This window comes from Camelus bactrianus, chromosome 17, assembly GCF_048773025.1.
Source record: "Camelus bactrianus isolate YW-2024 breed Bactrian camel chromosome 17, ASM4877302v1, whole genome shotgun sequence".
In the NCBI taxonomy this organism is placed as follows: domain Eukaryota; kingdom Metazoa; phylum Chordata; class Mammalia; order Artiodactyla; family Camelidae; genus Camelus; species Camelus bactrianus.
Genome location: NC_133555.1, coordinates 31,931,350 through 31,949,011, shown reverse-complemented (window position 1 = coordinate 31,949,011; position 17,662 = coordinate 31,931,350). Strand labels below are relative to the sequence as shown.

The window sequence follows — 17,662 nt, the reverse complement described above, 5'->3', positions numbered from 1 at the left end:
TCCAGACACCAGCGCGCTCTCTCAGGAGGGCGGGGCGAGAGGAAGGGGCGGGGCGAGGGCGATGTTGGGCGCCGGTGGCGCGAGAGGAAAAGGCGGGGCGAGACGGGGCGGGGCGAGGTGAGGGGCGGGCCGATAGCGCGGATGGAGCGAGAAGGGGCGGGGCGGGCGCGCGGCCGTTAGCGGTCCCGGTCTGCCAACGGTCAGCTGAGCAATGGTTCCCGCGGCCGCAGTCTCCCTGGGTCTCAGTGCGCGTGACCCGGCTCCGGTTTGCGCGCTCGCCCTTTTCGCCGGCGCAGTCACCGCGCGGGGCGGCCGCCCGGGAGGTAGCTACCACGGCTTGTGACAACGAATAAAGCTCCGAGACAGCGGCGCCCTCGGTGACAGCTGGGCGGGCGGCCCCGGCCGGGAGCGGCAGCCCGTGCGCTACCCTGCGGAGCGAGCGGCTGAGGAGCTCTCCAGCCCGGCCCCGCACTAGCCGCCCAGCAGGCGCGACATGAGCCTAGTCTGGCAACCGCGGGATGCTCCTTGAGCCCCTTCTCTAGCTGTTACCTCCGGGGGACGGTTGTGGCCACACCGACACGTATTTTCCCAAATAAATCATTGTTTATTCTTGCGGCGGCGGGGCCGAACAAGCTTATTTATTTAAAAATTTCTCAACAAGCTGTTTACCCAGCACTTATCCAGTGAAACAACTTGGTAACCGTTTCAAGGGAGCATCTGCTCGGTTAGGAAATCTCGGACTGAGCTGCTTGTAGAAGCCGGCATTTGCAACGTCCCTCCTCACATGCTTTGAAGATTGTTGTGTCTTCCTATAACTACCAGCGTGCACGGAATCTCATTCAAGGAACGTCTTGGTCCAGCGATGCAAAGAATTGAAGTTTCAAGGTTTTGTTTCTATTGCTAGATGGTCGGGATTCCCCCACAGACTCGGAACCGCTCAGTAGCCAGCTAAAGTGGATCCCCCAATGCGTGCCCTTCTCTCTCCTCTTCCAGCCTGTCCAGGTGCTTTTGTTGAATAAGAAGCCATCCAGTGTCATTACCAATGCAAGTGCAACTCATGGGTTAGAAGAGGAGATAGAGCCTTAGTTTTCTGAACCGCTAGTTGCCTGAGTAGATACAGTCATGCAGAATAGTTGACGGTCCCTAAAGATGTTCACACTCTCCAGCTGTGCCATGAGGACATGGGTGCAGGAATGTGTGTCCATGGAGTGACTTAATTCACTCAACTCTCCTAAGAAACGCTGTCCTTCTCTCCCCTGACTGGACACAGTCCTTCCTTCATAGAAGTGGATTTTATTTCTTTTGCCTCCCTTCCCACTCAGGAATTTCCCCCTTAACCAGTGAAAACTGTGTGAACTTGTAGTCAGCTGACATTGGTACAGGAAGGACTGGCAGGGTGTCTGCTCCACTCTGGGGCCTTTTATTCTTGGCTCACATCCAGACAAATGTTGAGAACGGGCCAAACCTCAGTGACCATCTGATCCTGGTGAAAAGAAGTGATACGTGCCCAGGGCTGGTTTGTCAGTGTTCTCTCTTTTCTCTCACTAGAGGGAGTTCTTGCTTTAGGCAGCCAAAATCTCACAGGCTCCTCTTTCTAGAAAAGAGCTACCTAATCTAGCTTTTACTGAGAATGAAGGTACCTATACTTGGGGGCAAAAGGAGCCGTTTTTCCTGAGCGCTACCTCACAGTGCTTAGTAGGCACAAAGGAAACAAAGAATCATTTAGCCAGTTTAAGCAATGGTTCCAAGTTCTCATACTGTTGTGTGATAGCAGTAACTCTGATCTTGGTCAAGTGCCTTACTGTGACCTCTCTGTGCCTCAGTCTCCTCATCTTGAAAATGGGGATTAAATGGTACCTATTGCATGGGGTTTTTGTGAGTTACATAAAAATACTCAGAACAGTTCTTGACACTATTTAATAATTATTGGCTATTACTAGTATTGATACTGGGTGGGTCCCTTTTATTCTGTCACATGGGTGGGGCTAAGTGAAGTGCATTATTGCTTTGACCCTCTGGAACTTGATAACCAAATATAGAATTAAATTGCTGACTTATTTATATTTATAGCTGGAAGAGCCTGTATTGTACTCAAAATAGTATAGAAGAATTCAAGATAGGCGAGAGAGATAGCAGCGAATGAAGACTATAAAAGAAAAGAAGAAGGAACATCAAAGATTGAGGTAGAGTAGGCGACATAAGAGAGTTTGGGAGGAATTATCCAATGGCCTGTGGTGCATGCAGCACTTTTTGTCCCTTTTGATAGTCTTGGGGGCTAGGGTTTGTTAGTGCGGAAGCACACACCAGTGGCCCCTTGAAAGCTGCCCAGTAACCTATCCTCCCAGGGCTGTCCCTGCTGGCAAAGTCCTGGCCCTGGACCCCACTGCCTAAATCCATATCCCGGCTCTAATACTTGCTGACTAGGTGGCTTGGGACTGGTTACTTCATTTCTTTAGGCCTGAATTTCCTCATCTGGAAAATACAGAGTAATAGCACCTGCTTTTTAGAGTATTCTGTAGATTCACTGGGCAAATACACGTAAAGAGCCGAGAATATTGCTTAGCAATAAAAAAAATTCTTAATTGATTTTAGTATCATCTTATTATGCTTGTGAACATGGTACCACCTGAGATTCAGAGTAGGTGGCAGAAACAGTACAAGAGTCCAATGGAGTTTGCTTTTGCATTCATTTAGTCACTACAGGCACTCAAAAAGAAAGATGGCTATGAGCTCCCATAATTCAAATAATTCAGTGGGATATTTTGTGCTTTCAAAAATATGAAAGAGAAAAAGAAAACCGATGTCTTAGCCTTGAGATGTTTTGGTCCTTCATCAGACCCATGGATGGCATTTTGAGGGAAATGGTACAAGAGGTGTCAACAGGATCCTCAAAGACTACCTTGTACTTCTTTCATCTCCTGTATAGACAATCTGCCAAGACAAGGAGGGTAACCGAGAGGAAGCCTTCTTCAGGGCCTGGTAAGAAAGACTGGAGGTTCTGTTTGGCCACTGCCTCCCCTCCTTAGCAAAGGCCACCCGTGTAGGCAGCAGACTTGTTCCTCTCACTGTCAATTCCTTCCCAGATTCTCTAAGATCCTGAAGAACTCAGGGTGTGTAATTTTTAAGTGTCATATCCAAAGTTCAAGACAGTTGAGGCAAAAGTATGCGAAGTGAGCAGTTGCAGCCAACTTCTTCAAATATGGCCAAGATGATACAAAACCTAATTGATATCAAATAACACTTCATCCCAGCCTCCTCCTTGTCAAAATTACTCACTTCCCAATACCCCACTCCTCCTTGTACTTAGAGAGTCATGACCCCAAGATGAATTTTTAACATTCTCTCTTCCAGTTTGCCGGCTATGCCTTCAAGAACCTGGGGATCCCGAAAAATTAGGGGAATTTCTTCAGAAAGACAATCTCAGTGTGCATTATTTCTGTCTTGTGAGTATAAGGACTCCTTTGCTTTGAATGTCCTGTGGCTTTGCTGAACAGTCTATTCTTTGTTTTTGCATCCAGCCTCAGATCCATTGCCCTGTTTGCTTGTTTTTCTTAATAGCTTTTTTCTTTTAAAATCTAATTTTTAAAGATATATGTGCCTGATATAAAATCCTAATGACATAAAGTATGTGCAATAAAAAGTCTCTTCCCAAAACAATATTCCCAATCCTCCCTCTCCCCAGAAGCAAATGCTACCAACAGTCCTTCCAGTTGTTTTTTCCCCTAGTATTCTTTCTTTATTAGGTATAATTTGCATGCTATAAAATGCACCCATTTTAAGTGTACAGCTTGATGAGTTTTGATAAGCACTGCTCCAATCAAAATAAATATTTCCATCACCCCAGAAAGTTCCCTCCTGCCCTCTTCCAGTCAATTCCCTCAGAGATAATCACTGTTCTGATTGATAGATTACTTTTGCCTATTCTTTTACTTCATATAAATGAAAACATACAATTTGTACTCTTCTGAATCTGGCTTCTTTCACTCAACACAGTGTTTTGAAGATTTATCCACATTGCATGTGTCGGTAGCTTGTGCCTTTTTATTGCTGTAGGAATATATTATAATTTGCTTATTTACCCACTTGTTGATGGACGTTTGAATCGTTTCCATTTGGGGGCTGTTGTGAATAAAGCTGCTATGAACATTCATCTGCAAGATTTTTTGTGAATACGGGTTTCACTTCTCTTGGGCAAATGTCTAGGAGTGGAATTACTATGTGCTTAACTTTATGTGAAGTTGCCAAATCACTTTCCAAAGTGGTTGTACCAGTTTTCATTGCCACTAGCAATTTATGAGATTTCCAGTTGCACAATATTCTTGTCCAGACTTGATATTGTCGGTCTCTTTAATTTAATTCTACTAGGTGTGTATTGGTATCCCATTGTGGTTTTAATCTGGGTTTCTCTGATGACCTAAAATATTGAGCTGCTTTTTTGTGTGCTTATTGGCCATTCACATATTTTCTTTTGCAAAGTGTCTGTACAAATATTTTGTCCACTTTAAAAGTTGGGTTGTTTTGTCTTACTGAGTTATAAGAACTCTTTATATATTCTGGCTACAAATAATTTTTTGGATATATGTATTGTGACTATTTTCTCCCAGTCTTTGATTTGCATTTTCATTTTCTTAATGATGTCTTTTGAAGAACAAAAGTTTTTAATTGTGATGAAGTTCCGTTTATCAATTTTTCCTTTTACAGTTAGTGCTTGTTAGTGTGTCCCAAGAAATCTTTGCTTACCCATTGACTTTACCTCTGCCTGTGTCAAAATCAGTTGACCATGTATCTGTGGATCTGGATGATCTGTTTTATGTCATTGATCTGCGTGTCGATCCTTATACCAGTACCACACTGTTTTGATTATTGTGGCTTTATAGAATCTTGAAATTAAGTATTTTAAGTTCTGCAGTCTTCTCCAAGATTGTTTTGGCTATCAGGTGCTTTCCTTTTCCATATAAATCTTAAATTTAGCTTGTCAATTTTTCTTTCAAAAAGCCTGTTGGGATTGGGATTGGGATTGCTTTGAATTTATAGATCAATTTAAGAAGAATTTTTTAAAAATTAGGAAGAATTGACAAACAATGTTGAATATTCCAATCCATGGACATGATGTATTTCTCCATTTATTTGGGTCTTTTAAAATTATCTCAGCAATTTTTTTTTAGGGAAGAAATCTTGCACATATTTTGTTAAACATAATCATAAATGTTTTGTGATTTTTATGCTACTATAAATCGTATTTTTTAATTTCATTTTCAAGATTGTTGCTGGTAATAGAAATGCAATTTATTTTTGTATATTGATTTTATATCTTCAATCTTGTTAAATCCACTTATTAGTTCAGTAGCTGTTTTTATTTTTAAATTTTTTGTAAATGCCTTAGGATTTCCTGTGTATACAATCATGTGTGAAATAAAAGCAGTTCTACTTCTTTCTTTCCAATCTTTGTCTTTCAGTTCCTCTTCTTGCTTTATTGTACTAGCCAGGACCTTCAATCTAGTGTTGAATACAAGTTATGTAAATGAATATCCTGTCTTGTTCCTAACATCAGAGGACAGCATCCAGTTTTCAGCATTAAAATATGATATTAGCTGTAGATTTTTCTTAGCTGCTTTTCATCAGATTAAAGATGTTCCCTTTTATTTTTAGTTTGCTGAGGGTATTGTGAATGTGTGCTGAATTTTGTCATGTTTTTTCTGCATCTATTGAGATGATCATGATGTTTCTCCTGTATTTTGTTAATGTGGTCTGTTACACTGATTGAATACTTTAATGTTAAATTAACGTTCCATTTCTGGTACAAACTCTACTTGGTCATGGTATATTATCCTTTTTTTTATCCATTCTTTTTTTTAAACTTTTTTTTATTGAGTTATAGTCATTTTACAATGTTGTGTCAAATTCCAGTGTAGAGCACAATTTTTCAGTTATACATGAACATACATATATTCATTGTCACACTTTTTTTCACTGTGAGCTACCAGAAGATCTTGTATATATTTCCCTGTGCTATACCGTATAATTTTGTTCATCTATTCTACATATGCCTGTCAGTATCTACAAATTTTGAACTCCCAGTCTATCCCTTCCCACCCCCACCTTGGCAACCACAAGTTTGTATTCTATGTCTATGAGTCTGTTTCTGTTTTGTATTTATGTTCTTTTTTTTTTTTTAGATTCCACATATGAGCGATCTCATATGGTATTTTTCTTTCTCTTTCTGGCTGACTTCACTTAGAATGACATTCTCCAGGAACATCCATGTTGCTGCAAATGGCATTATGTTGTCAGTTTTTATGGCTGAATAGTATTCCATTGTATAAATATACCACATCTTCTTTATCCAGTCATCTGTTCATGGACATTGAGGCTGTTAGGTCTTGTTTAATTTCAATGCATTTATAAACATATACATTTTCAACATAAAAATAAACATACTATACATAGTGTTTTGTATTTAACTTCTCTTTACCTCTTATACTTTCCATCTAGAGATCTTTCCATATAGAACGTATTGATCTAGTTTTTTTAATAGCTAGTTGGTATTTCATGGTGCAGGTGTGCCAAAAAGTATTAAACTGCTATTAAGGGACATTTAGATTGTTTTTAATCTTTCACTACTCATTTTTCTGTTTATAGAAATTATACATGTTTATTGTAGAAAACATTAATATTTAAAAGTATAAATAGAAATCACTCATATCATCATAAAACCCTGAGAGAGTGCTAAAATAGGTATGTTTTAAGCCCAATTGGGAGCATATAGCTATAATCCAAGCATCCTCAAGTCATGCAACCTTGTAGGGTCTCTCTTCCTATGATGTTAAAATGAAATAACCTCAGCCCCCATACACATTACATGTAATTACTGCAGGAAGTCCAGCACCCTCCTTAATATTTTTGGAAGCTTCTAGGGGTGAGGCTTAGGTGTGATGTTCTTCCAAAGTATGTACACATTCATTGTGCATGGGCATGTAATAGTTCAGCATCTTAATCCTTAATTTCCCATTCTAGACTGGGGGCTTTTCAGAAACAAAAGGTCCTTTAAAGTATGTTTTTAAAGAAAAGTTCAATTCCTTCCCTTCCCCTATAAGGCAGAATGACTATAATCAGGAGATTTTAAAGCCCTGTTTCTCTTTCTGTAGAGAATACACTGAAAGAAGAGTATTTATTCTATACTGAGGGGCAGGACCGTGGGAGGGTGAGTGTGGCTTCTGTGGGCCCAGATGTGAGTGCAGCTCTGCTGATCCCCTTGCTGTGTGACCCCAGCCACGTCACTTCCCGCGCTGCACCTCGGTGGCCTCTGTAAGATGAAGATCACAGTGGCGTCTGTAGCACAGGGTTGTGGTGAGCAGAAAATGAGTCAGTACACAGGGAGTCGTTCTCCCAAGTGCTCGGCACACAAAAGCAGTCCTCGGTAGATGAGAGGCAGCATAGCACAAAAAGGGGAAGAGCCCGGGTTCTGGAGTTCTGTGGTCTTGAACCAGTCACATAATGTCTCCTATAAAATGGGGATGACGTCTTAACGCTGTTACGGGGATTAAATGAGTTAATATTTGAAAAGCACTTAGAGCACTCAACACATATGCTATGTAAGCCTTTGTTAAGTGAATTACCCTATAAATGCATATATGTTCCACCAAGCTCTAGTTTGTAACTTTCTTACCCAGCATCATCCTCACCCACTGCACTGTTTCACCCATCATCAGTGCTGACAGCCTGGTTCTCTGCACCTCTAGATCCTGTCTAGCAAGCTGCTTCAGAGGGGCCTGTCCAACAAAGGTTTCCATGGATTCCTGCCTGAAGACATCAAAAAGGAGGCAGCCCGGGCTTCTAGGAAGGTTAGAGTCCCCTGAGATGGGGGCCTTGGGGTTGGCCTCTTCTTGTACTTCATTCAGTTGCCCCTGTTTCTGTTCTTTTCCCTAGTTGCTAGTTTAGAAGGCAAAGAACTCTTGGATTTCCCAACTGGTCCTTCTCTTAAGTTCCATGTTTCTCTAGGGTAAAGTGTCCTAAGTGAGAAGAGAGAACAACATCCCCTGAGAAACCAAAAAACGTTCAGTGCTGCCTGAAGCTCAGCTTCATGTGCCCTAGAGCATCCAGGTCCACTGAAGAAAGGGAATGGCTGTTGCGTCACAGAATTTCTGTTCCATATGCCACAGAGTGTCTGTCCATCTGTCCTGGGGCCCTGAGCACTGCCTGGGATCTCATTTTGCAGATCTGCTTTGTATGCAAGAAAAAGGGAGCTGCCATCAACTGCCAGAAGGATCAGTGCGTCAGAAACTTCCATCTTCCTTGTGGCCAAGAAAGGGGTTGCCTTTCACAGTTTTTTGGAGAGTACAAGTGAGTGACAAAGGGGAGAAGTTGGGCTGCCCTTTTGCTTTTTTGCAATTTTTTTAGCATCTCGAAATCCCGTGTCCGGTTCTCACGGGCCTGTTTGGATTCAGCCGAGAATCTGTCCTTCCATTGGATAATGAGAAACAGTGTCTTGACTTGGTGATTTCACAGGGGTTACTTCTTGCTTCCCATCCCCTCCTTAAATTACAAACAGCTGGGTTCTTAGACAGCTGCTCCGAACAAAGCGGGGTTTTCAGGAACGGAAGGCTGTGGAGATGGTCCCGGGAGCTTTGCTCAGTGGGAAAGCAGCTGTGAGAAGGCATGTGGCTATTCTTCACTCCGCCCCTCCTCCTCCCCATGAGCGTGGACATTCACTGGGCACCGGCCTGGGTGGTTGATTGCCCTTCCTAGGCTGGGCAGCTGGAAAACTGCATCAGTGACAAACCAGAAACCAAGTCTGTTTACTCCGCCACAGATCATTTTGTGGGAAACATCGCCCAACACAGAACATCCAACGGGGGAATGTGGGGAAGGAAAGCTGTGTCTTGTGTTGTGAAGACTTATCCCAAGCCAGTGTTGAAAACATCCAGAGCCCGTGTTGTAGTCAAACAGTCTACCACCGCAAGTGCATACAGGTGGGGCTTTCTCCCCCCGGGGGCCCTTCCACGACTGCCCAGTTCCAGGCACCCTGGGAAGGCCCAGGTTCCCTCAGCTTCTGCACTCCATGCTGAGGTCTGTGTGCAGTCAGAAGAAAGACAGCCTGGTCTCTGGTCTTCCTTGACCTATATATAGGACCTTATCCATAAGATTTAAACTCAACAAAATCCTTAGGATGGCTACAGCAAGTAAGCTCGTTCTAGAATGAGTGAATTAGCCTCAAATTCAGCCATGCTTCCCAGGGTGGAAGGAAAGAGAAACATATATCCAGGTACCTGAGCCCTACTGGGTCAAGTGCTGCCGGGCCCCATGGCTGGAGGCGACAGCTGAGGCACTCCTGGGTGCTCTCTGGAGCTTTAGGTCCCTGGTGTGATACCTGGATTTGCAGGCCTCACCCTAGTCCGTTCAAATTCCTTGTCTTGTAACCCTCAGTCAAGCTCTCTTAGCAGCATCCTCTTTGTGAGGTGAGGGTGGGGTGGAAGGGACGGGACCAAAGATAGTCTTTTTACAAACACAGAGCTCTTCCTTGTTTCTCTTACAGAAATATGCCCATACATCAGCAAAGCATTTCTTCAAATGTCCGCAATGTAACAATCGAGAAGAGTTCCCTCAAGAAATGCTAAGAATGGGAATTCATATTCCAGACAGGTAGTGGAAACTCTAGGGCAGGAACTGAGCCAGGGAGTGGGTTGCCTAGATTCCTAGAGAGGAGATGGATGTAAGGATGGTTCAGAGAATGACGCAGCAGCAGAGGCACTGATATACAAAGAAGAGGGGAGGGTGCAGAGAAAGCTTTTCAACTATCAAAAGAAAAGAAAGGGTGCTGGGGTGGTGGGTAGACATGTTTCTGAAAAGGATGCTTTGGGGGTCAGAATCCCTTGAGTTCTTGAATGCCGCTATGGGACGAAGGAACCCCAGTGTTCCACTCATCTGCCTCAAGCCTCTCCCACTGCCAGGCCTCTCACCCCACCATGTTGAAAGCATTCAGGCAGCCTGTTGAACTTGTTGCTGGACCAGCTTGAGTTCTCCTTCATTCCTCCCAGGTGGACAAAGGTTTTACCAACCAGTTACGTGTCCCTTACTCACTGTTTCTTCTCCCACTGCAGAGATGCTGCCTGGGAACTTGAGCCAGGGGCTTTCTCAGAGCTTTATCAGCGCTATCGGCATTGTGATGCTCCCATGTGTCTGTATGAACAAGGAAGAGACAGCTTTGAGGACGAAGGGTAGGGAAAGGCTCTTGGCTAGAAAGATCTCTCATCATAAGGGCCATCTTAGACCTTGGCACATTTATTAGGAGCAAAAAACGCACTTATGTCTGCAGACCTCAGGGTGAGCACAATTGCTAGCTCCCATCCTTGACCCGCCCAGGACTCACTCATGTACAGAGAACAGATCTCTCTGCAGGATCTGTTCCCCTTGTGCCCAGTGAGCAGCGCTCAGGCCAGTTCCTTCCCAAGTCTACCTTGCGAGTGGCTGTGCTGTTACTTTTGTCCCACAACCTTCCCTTGGCTCTTCCTGTAGGAGGTGGCGCCTCATTCTGTGTTCTACATGTGGATCCCACGGGACCCATAGGGACTGCTCCTTTCTCAGATCCAACTGTAAGAAATGGGAGTGTGAGGAGTGTGCACCTTCTGCTGGAGCCACAGGTGGGACTGGAGGGACGGTCTGGTCTGAGAACTGGAGTGGGGCTTGCGGTGCCTGGGAAAGGAGGAGGCTGTGCTACCAGATGGGGACTTTTGGTTGGTGCCTTTAGTTTGGGAAGGAAAGCAGCTAGGGAGGGGCTTAAGGACCTGTACCTGGGAGAGAGACCGAGTTTTCCTTTCCTACCTTTCTTTCACCGTAGACTACACACCTGAAAACTTAGGTGACATACCCTGTTGCAGCAGCACCTTCCACTCCAGGGAGCATTTCCGCAGAGACATCAGCCTAGAAGAGAATCCAGGCCCTTCTTGGACTGATTGGCCAGAACCTTCCTTATTAGAAAAACCAGAGTCCTCTGGTGGCAGGAGGGGCCACTCCTGGCAATCCAAGGATGTCAAAATCACTAAGTGCTGCAAAAAGTCCAAGTAACAGTTTCTGAGTAGTCGCTGCCAAGCACATTTGGGTACGAAGCTGTGCTCCTCCATCCGGTTTGGGGGCGAGAACACTTTGGGACTGTGAGACAAGGGCGCCAGCAGTGAGATTCTGAACCAAGGAGAGAGAAGTCCCAGGGGAACATGAGGACAGAGCGGAGTCTTGGTGCCAACCGTGGAGCATGTCTGGGGCTATGAGAGCATCTCTGCTCTTTCTGCCTGATTCTCAAAAGGCTCTTTCTTCTCTTCTTTTTCCACTGAGATCCTTCCACCTTAATCAGTTCTCACATTCCTCTTCTTACCTCACCCACATTTGTTATTATGCAAATAAAGGTTTTCTCTCCATTGGTGCCTCCTTACAAATTCACTCTGGAATTTGTCTAGCATACTAAGGAATCTGCAGGGTAGAGTGAGGGAATAGGAAAACTCATCCTTCTAATCTATGAAACTCAGTGAATTAAATATAGAACTTTCAACTTAGACACATTGCTTTGGAGGAAGCAGTTTGCAGGGAAATGGATTTTACGGGGACAGAGATTTCATCGTTGTGCAAATAAACACACAGGATCTCATCAGGAAGGTGAGCCAGCAAAGGAGTCCACACTAGACTGAGACTAGGCCATTGTTGCAAGGCTTGGGCCCTAGACTCAAACAGGCCGGGGCCTGCCGTGCTCACATGGGGCAGAGATGTGTCCTCACTCCAGCGTGCCTCCCAGCATGAATGAGGACACATCTCCACTCAAGCCCTCCTGCTCAGGGGCTCGACCATTTCCAGCTTGGGTAAGGGGACCATGCCAAGACAGTCACATTAGGCAAGGCAGCTGGTCCTTGGGAGAAATTGAATAGAACCTATCTCATATTTGCTTGTTTTTAATGATTTTGTGGGATTTGCAGGAGTTGGGGCAACTCAGGACCATTACTGATAGAGGCACTGAGTTCTCAGGATATGAGTCATCGTCACTAATTGCAGAGGATGGGGTTCTTGATTCAAATGACCTCTGGAGATTTAATATCCAAAATGTGCCACAGTGATCACCTTTGGATCTGACCAGATTCACTTGGAATCACAAGGGCGTGGGTGGCAAAGTGATACTCTAAAAAGAAATCAGGAAGTACTAAAAGGATTATAATGAAAAGTATTCTCTTGACTCACCCTTCCCTACCCACAGTCCTACCCCCAGTCCTACCCCCTAAAGGCAAATACTTTCTACTTTTTTTAGCCATTTCTTGATTTATTCATCTTAGACTTATTGACTTCTTATTATGTTGCATAAAGATCTAGCACCTTTAAAACCTTCCCATTTTTATTCTCTCCATCTCTTATAATTGCACCACAATTTTTGTTTATAACTATATAAACACTGTTCACTACTGAGCCAAGCAGCACACTATGATTATTTTTCCTCTCCTATACATGTTTTTTTTTTCCTTAAGTGAATACCTCTTTTTATTTGCTCAATTTGCTATGTATCTATGGCTAATTCTTCCCAAATGTTCCACACGATCAATTGCCTTAAAATATACTTTTCCTCATAGGCCAGGCACCGGATCACTTTCTGTTGCATTTCTTCTCTGGAAGACCAATGGGCCCACTACACAGGGGCCCAGGGCTCCCCATGACTATGACTTTTTCCTTCATTTTTCTCTCCATGGGTTTGGTGACTCAGTGTTGCACCTCCTAATCTAGACATCCAAGAACACTTTGTCAGATCTCTGCAAGTGAGAAGAGAGTTCTTAAATTGTCGATTTTCATCTTGAAAACAGTATTTTACCAATCCTAAAGACTCAACACTTGCAGCAGTAATTCACAGCTGAAAGATACTTCCAAAACTAAGATTTTAGTGTCTAACAGAGTTTCGATACCTTGGGTCACCAGGCATATTCTCAGACATTTGCGGTAGTATCTTTTCCTTTAAAAAGAGTCCATTTGTATACTACTAAAGTGTTAGAAATACCATCTTAACAGTGCCCTCTGGACTCCAGCTGCAGTGGGTAGGAGGTGGAGCTTTTGGCGGGGGTGGGAAGATGGGGAATGCATTTGTCACCCAGACACTCAGTTGCCTGGCCTCTGTGCAGTTGGTAACTATCAGAGTAGTGCACATGTGGGCACACACCTCTATTAGCTATTTCTTAATCTGCATACCCTTACTCTCCATCAGTGTTAATAGCTAACTCCATTCTCGTAGGCTGGGAAATCCAACTTTGAAATGTTCGCTTCTTCATCTGGACCTAGTCAGTCATTCTCCAGTAAATAACTGGGCTTTTTTCTTAAACTTCTAATTTAGGATAATTTTAGATTTAAAGAAAAATTGTGAACATATTGCAGAGACTTCAAGCCCATTATTAACATCTTACATAAGTGTGGTACACTTGTCACAACCAATGAACCAATACTGATACATTATTATCAACTAAATAAAGCCCTTACTTTATTCAGATTTCCTTAGTTTTTACCTGATGTCTTTTTTTTTTTTTTTTTTTTCCTGTTCTAGGATCCCATCCAGGACACCACATTGCATTGAGTCGTCATGTGCCCTTAGCTTCCTCTTGGCTCTAACAGTTGGTCAGATTTTCCTTGTTTTTGGTGACTTTGACAGTTTTGAGTACTGGTCAGGTATTTTGTAGGGTGTCCCTCAATTGGAATTTGTCTAATGTTTTTCTTATGATTAGACTGGGGTTATAGGTTTGAGGGAGTAAGACCGCACAGGTGAAGGACCATTTTCATTACATCAAATCAAAGTTACATGTATCAACAGAGCATCACTTTATCTTGATGTTGATGTTTCTCTTGGTCACCTGGCTAAGTTAGTTTGTCAAGCTTTTCCAGAAAGAGAAAAGTTACTCTTTTTTCCTCCCTTTTCATACTGTAAATTTTGGAAAGAAATCACTCTCTGCAGCCCATAGTTAATGAGTGGGGATTTATGCCCCCTCCCTCTTTAAGGATAGAGTATCTACATATATTATTCAGAGTTCTTCTGCGTGGGAGATTTACTCATCCTCTCCTACTTATTTATTCAATTATTTGTATCAGTATGTACTCAGGGATATGTATATTATACTTTGGGTTATAATCCAATACTGCTGTATTTTGTTGCCCAGATTGTTCTGGCTTTGGCCATTGGGACTCCTATGTCCTTTTCACATACTGCCATTATAGTGTGCTTCATTTTGTTTGGCTTGGCTTGGTTTTGAGAACTTCTTTACTTTTTGGCACTACAAGATGCCCCAGACTCACCTTGACTATTTTAATCACCTGTTTTCACAATCATAAGCCTATTAGAATTAATTACCACTTTATAACCTAAGACCTAGAACAAATAGTTCACTTGGGGAGGGTAGGAATAGATGTTAAGCAAAAATTCCCCAAAACACTTGCTCTCCTTCCTCTAATCATTACTTTCGTGGGAACTATGAACTACGGCCAGAAACCTCAGAATCTCCTTATGTTTCCCTTTCTGCCCAACCACCTTCTTGTCAATTTGACTGTTTTTCAGATGTTTGTCTTGTCTCCATCTCACAGCCAGTGCTCAGCTAAGACCCCTGTGACTTACAAGACTGCAGCAAAAGCCTTCTCTCCACATGATTTCCTTTGTCCACTTGCTCTGCTGACACATCCACCCTCTTCCCTTCTGCTAATTACCATAAAACATCTGCTAGCTCTTTATTTAGGTGGACCCCGCTAGGATTAGCATCTAAGGCTTCCACAGATGTGTCCCCACATGTGGCTTCACCTCTCAGGAAACTCCTCCCACAGGCACTCTGCCATGACTACCCTTGAATACTGGGCCCTGAGCATGAGATTTGCAGTCGGGTGGACCATAACCTCTACCCTCAGCCTGGTGAATCCAGTGTAAGGGCCACGTCTTCATCCCTAGGCACTCTCTGTGGGCTCTGCTTGTACCCCTATTATAGCCTGCCTCAATCTCCATCTGGTCCTATGATTGTCTCTCCCACTAGATTGGAATCCCCTTATGGGAAGGGACCTGTCTGTCTTATTAACCTTTCTCCCCTTCGTGGTGTCTGGCTCAGGACCCCCATTCAGAGGCAGTTAGAGGAATGTGCTCAAACCCTGCATTTATAAGCCTGTTGTTTTACTGCCCGACACCAGAGGGCGCTGTGAGCATGTTGAGGAAGACGGTTATAATGCTATAGACCTGGAAGGCTGAGAAAGGCTTATAAGCTTGCTTTGTTTTGGGATTGCACGCGATTTACTGCTCTTTGCTTATTCTAAGCACATCCATTCGAGTTTATTCATGAGTTGTGCTCCTGTTATATTTATAGACTAATACAAAAGTCACCAATGACACTTCTATCGTAGGTCAGATCCTCAGATAGGACTGCCTTCATGGTCTCTCCAGACCCAAAGTGATCCTTCTATCCCCAGCTGTCCTCCTCTTACCCCTAAAAATGGGGACTGCAAGTCCCAAGGGCAATGGGTGATATGGTTCTGTTCCTCTTCTGCCCCACCCTACTACCACACACACACACACACACACACACTCTCTCTCTCTCTCTCTCTCTCTGTGACATCTGGGGTCTCTGGCTGGTGGTTAAAAGGCTCTAAACTCCTGTGGGCAGGGCCAGAGGTTGCTATGAGAAACAGCACCTCCATTGATCCTGACCCCGGGGATACTGTCAGCTCCCTGTGTGCTCCCAGGGGCTGGAGGTGAGTTGCAGCATCAAAGGGGCCTCTTGGTTTGAGAAGACTCCCTAACTGACTAAACCAGGGAGCCCCATTCCAGAGGGGTTGGCTATTTGCAAGGGTCTCATGCCTTGTACATCTTTTCCAAAAAACAACATGGCAGTTGGAGGCCATAAACCAAAGAGTTGATGTTTTCCAGGAAATAATCTGGCTTCTCCCTAGTAAACCACCTCTAGCCCTGGAGTCCCTGAGTAGCGTGACAGCATGAGGCCCCAGTAGAAGGAGGGAGGCACAGGAGCTCCTCCCCCTCATCTTTGGTGTAAACTTGTTCCTTAAGCCTGCCCTGCGTGCACCTCTGATAAACAGGAAGGCATTTACGCCATCAGTGTCCGTCCCTCACAGAGCATCTGAGATCTGTCTGGGCCATCAAAGCCATCCCCAGCCCCCGGGAGCACTCTGGAGGGGACTCTGGCCTCACTAGAAACAATTCCCCATTGTATCCCCCTACCTTGGAAATCATAGATTTGTAAACAAGCCCTTACGTTTAGACAGGTCCTGCCCTGGCTTTGTGCTGGTGTGTTGTTTTTTCTTCCCTGAACAATGTCCTTTCCAGTAGGGCCAGCCGTTCACACCATTGTCTGAGACCCTTGGACTACAGGAAACAGCACCAGATTCTTATCAGCTGACGGGGTGCAGAGTGAAGAGATGAGGTCATGCCCATACAGCAAGCTGCTGCTCTGCCACGTCATTCTTCCATACCTTTATCTCTGAGAGTGGAGCCCCCCTTGTCCTCCTAACAGGCAAATCTAAGCTTTGAGTGTCTCTAATACTATCTCCTCCATTTGATGACAGACACCTGGACTCTGCTCCAGGCCTCTGTTAATTTGGAATCCTCTCTAGCCCCCAACTGTCCCATTGCCCTGGTCTTCCCTCTTTACCCAATGGGATGCTCTTGGCAGTGAAACACACCACATTGGGATGGACTAAGGTACACTGCAGTCATCTTTCTCCCTGCGGGTGAGAGGTCAAGACTGGTTCCCTGAGTTCTCCTCACAGCAGAGTCCCTGAGTGCAAGTTACTAGCTGACTACTGGAGGCTGAGTGTGGGGATGGGGGTGGGCATCACTTACAAGGCCTCCCCTGGAGACTGTGCAGCATTTCCCGTCCTCAGTGGAGAGCGATTTTTTTAAAAGGCTGCATTTGAGGAACTAGGAGTTTCCTTTAAGAAAATCCATCAGGGAAAGTGAAAGGATTCATTAGGACACAGCCTCCAAGGTTGTGAGGCCCAGCAGTGGTACTCACGGCAAAGACTGGCTGGGGCTGGGTGGTGGGAAGTGGGCATGGGCTCGCAGCTGGTGTTACTTCATCTCCTGTGCTTCAGGAGGGGGTGAGTCCGGAAGAGGAGCCAGGGTGGGGGACCAACAATCCTTAAGCTCCTTATCAGTTATTATATCCAAACCTAGCTCCACCCATTCTCGCAGCACACCAGGGCCAAGTTTGTAATCTCAGAAAACCCAGGGGACTTGACCTTGGCGTGTGTTGAACTTTCTCCCTGTGGGGAGCCTCTGCAGACCAGGACTTGGGTGAGGCTGGGGTGGATCCTTAACTCGGGTGGAAATTGGGCTGTTTCTGAGCAACTGTCTGCTAGTTTTAAGGAGGAGATGTGGCTAGCTGGAGATGCCCCCACTTTGCTTGACTGGCAGAGGCACGTGAGAGAGTTCTCTGGGACCTACTCAGCTCTAACTGCATCTGGGGCCCTTGCCAGCCCACAGAGAGGATAACTGGGCAGGAGGCAGGCCTGGCTCCTGACGGCTGCTGCCTGCCCACTCCTGCAGTTGGGGGATTCTAGAGGCTTCTGGGACCTGACCCGGGCTTAACTGAATGAAAGGGAAGCATAGAAGCCATTTAAGGAAATGAAAGGACTGTTTTTCACCCTTATTCTGCCTCCACCCTGCCCG

General features: G+C 44.7%; 1 protein-coding gene across 1 annotated transcript; it reads left to right on the top strand.

Moving 5' to 3' along the window:
• Window positions 1-179: 179 nt before the first annotated feature.
• Window positions 180-11,970, top strand: PHF7 (PHD finger protein 7). Its single transcript, XM_074344751.1, has 10 exons — window positions 180-2,183; window positions 2,927-2,979; window positions 3,352-3,443; window positions 7,740-7,841; window positions 8,216-8,340; window positions 8,810-8,969; window positions 9,533-9,639; window positions 10,098-10,214; window positions 10,513-10,637; window positions 10,835-11,970. The coding sequence occupies exons 1-10, from the start codon at window positions 2,140-2,142 to the stop codon at window positions 11,059-11,061; spliced, it is 1,152 nt and encodes a 383-aa protein (XP_074200852.1). The 5' UTR covers window positions 180-2,139; the 3' UTR covers window positions 11,062-11,970.
• Window positions 11,971-17,662: the final 5,692 nt, after the last annotated feature.

Coding starts and splice junctions, on each gene's coding strand:
- PHF7 (XM_074344751.1), top strand. CDS start 2,140: ATGAAGACTATAAAAGAAAAGAAGAAGGAACATCAAAGATTGAG. Junction 8,970..9,532: donor ACCACCGCAAGTGCATACAG/GTGGGGCTTTCT, acceptor TTTCTCTTACAG/AAATATGCCCATACATCAGC. Junction 9,640..10,097: donor GGAATTCATATTCCAGACAG/GTAGTGGAAACT, acceptor CTCCCACTGCAG/AGATGCTGCCTGGGAACTTG.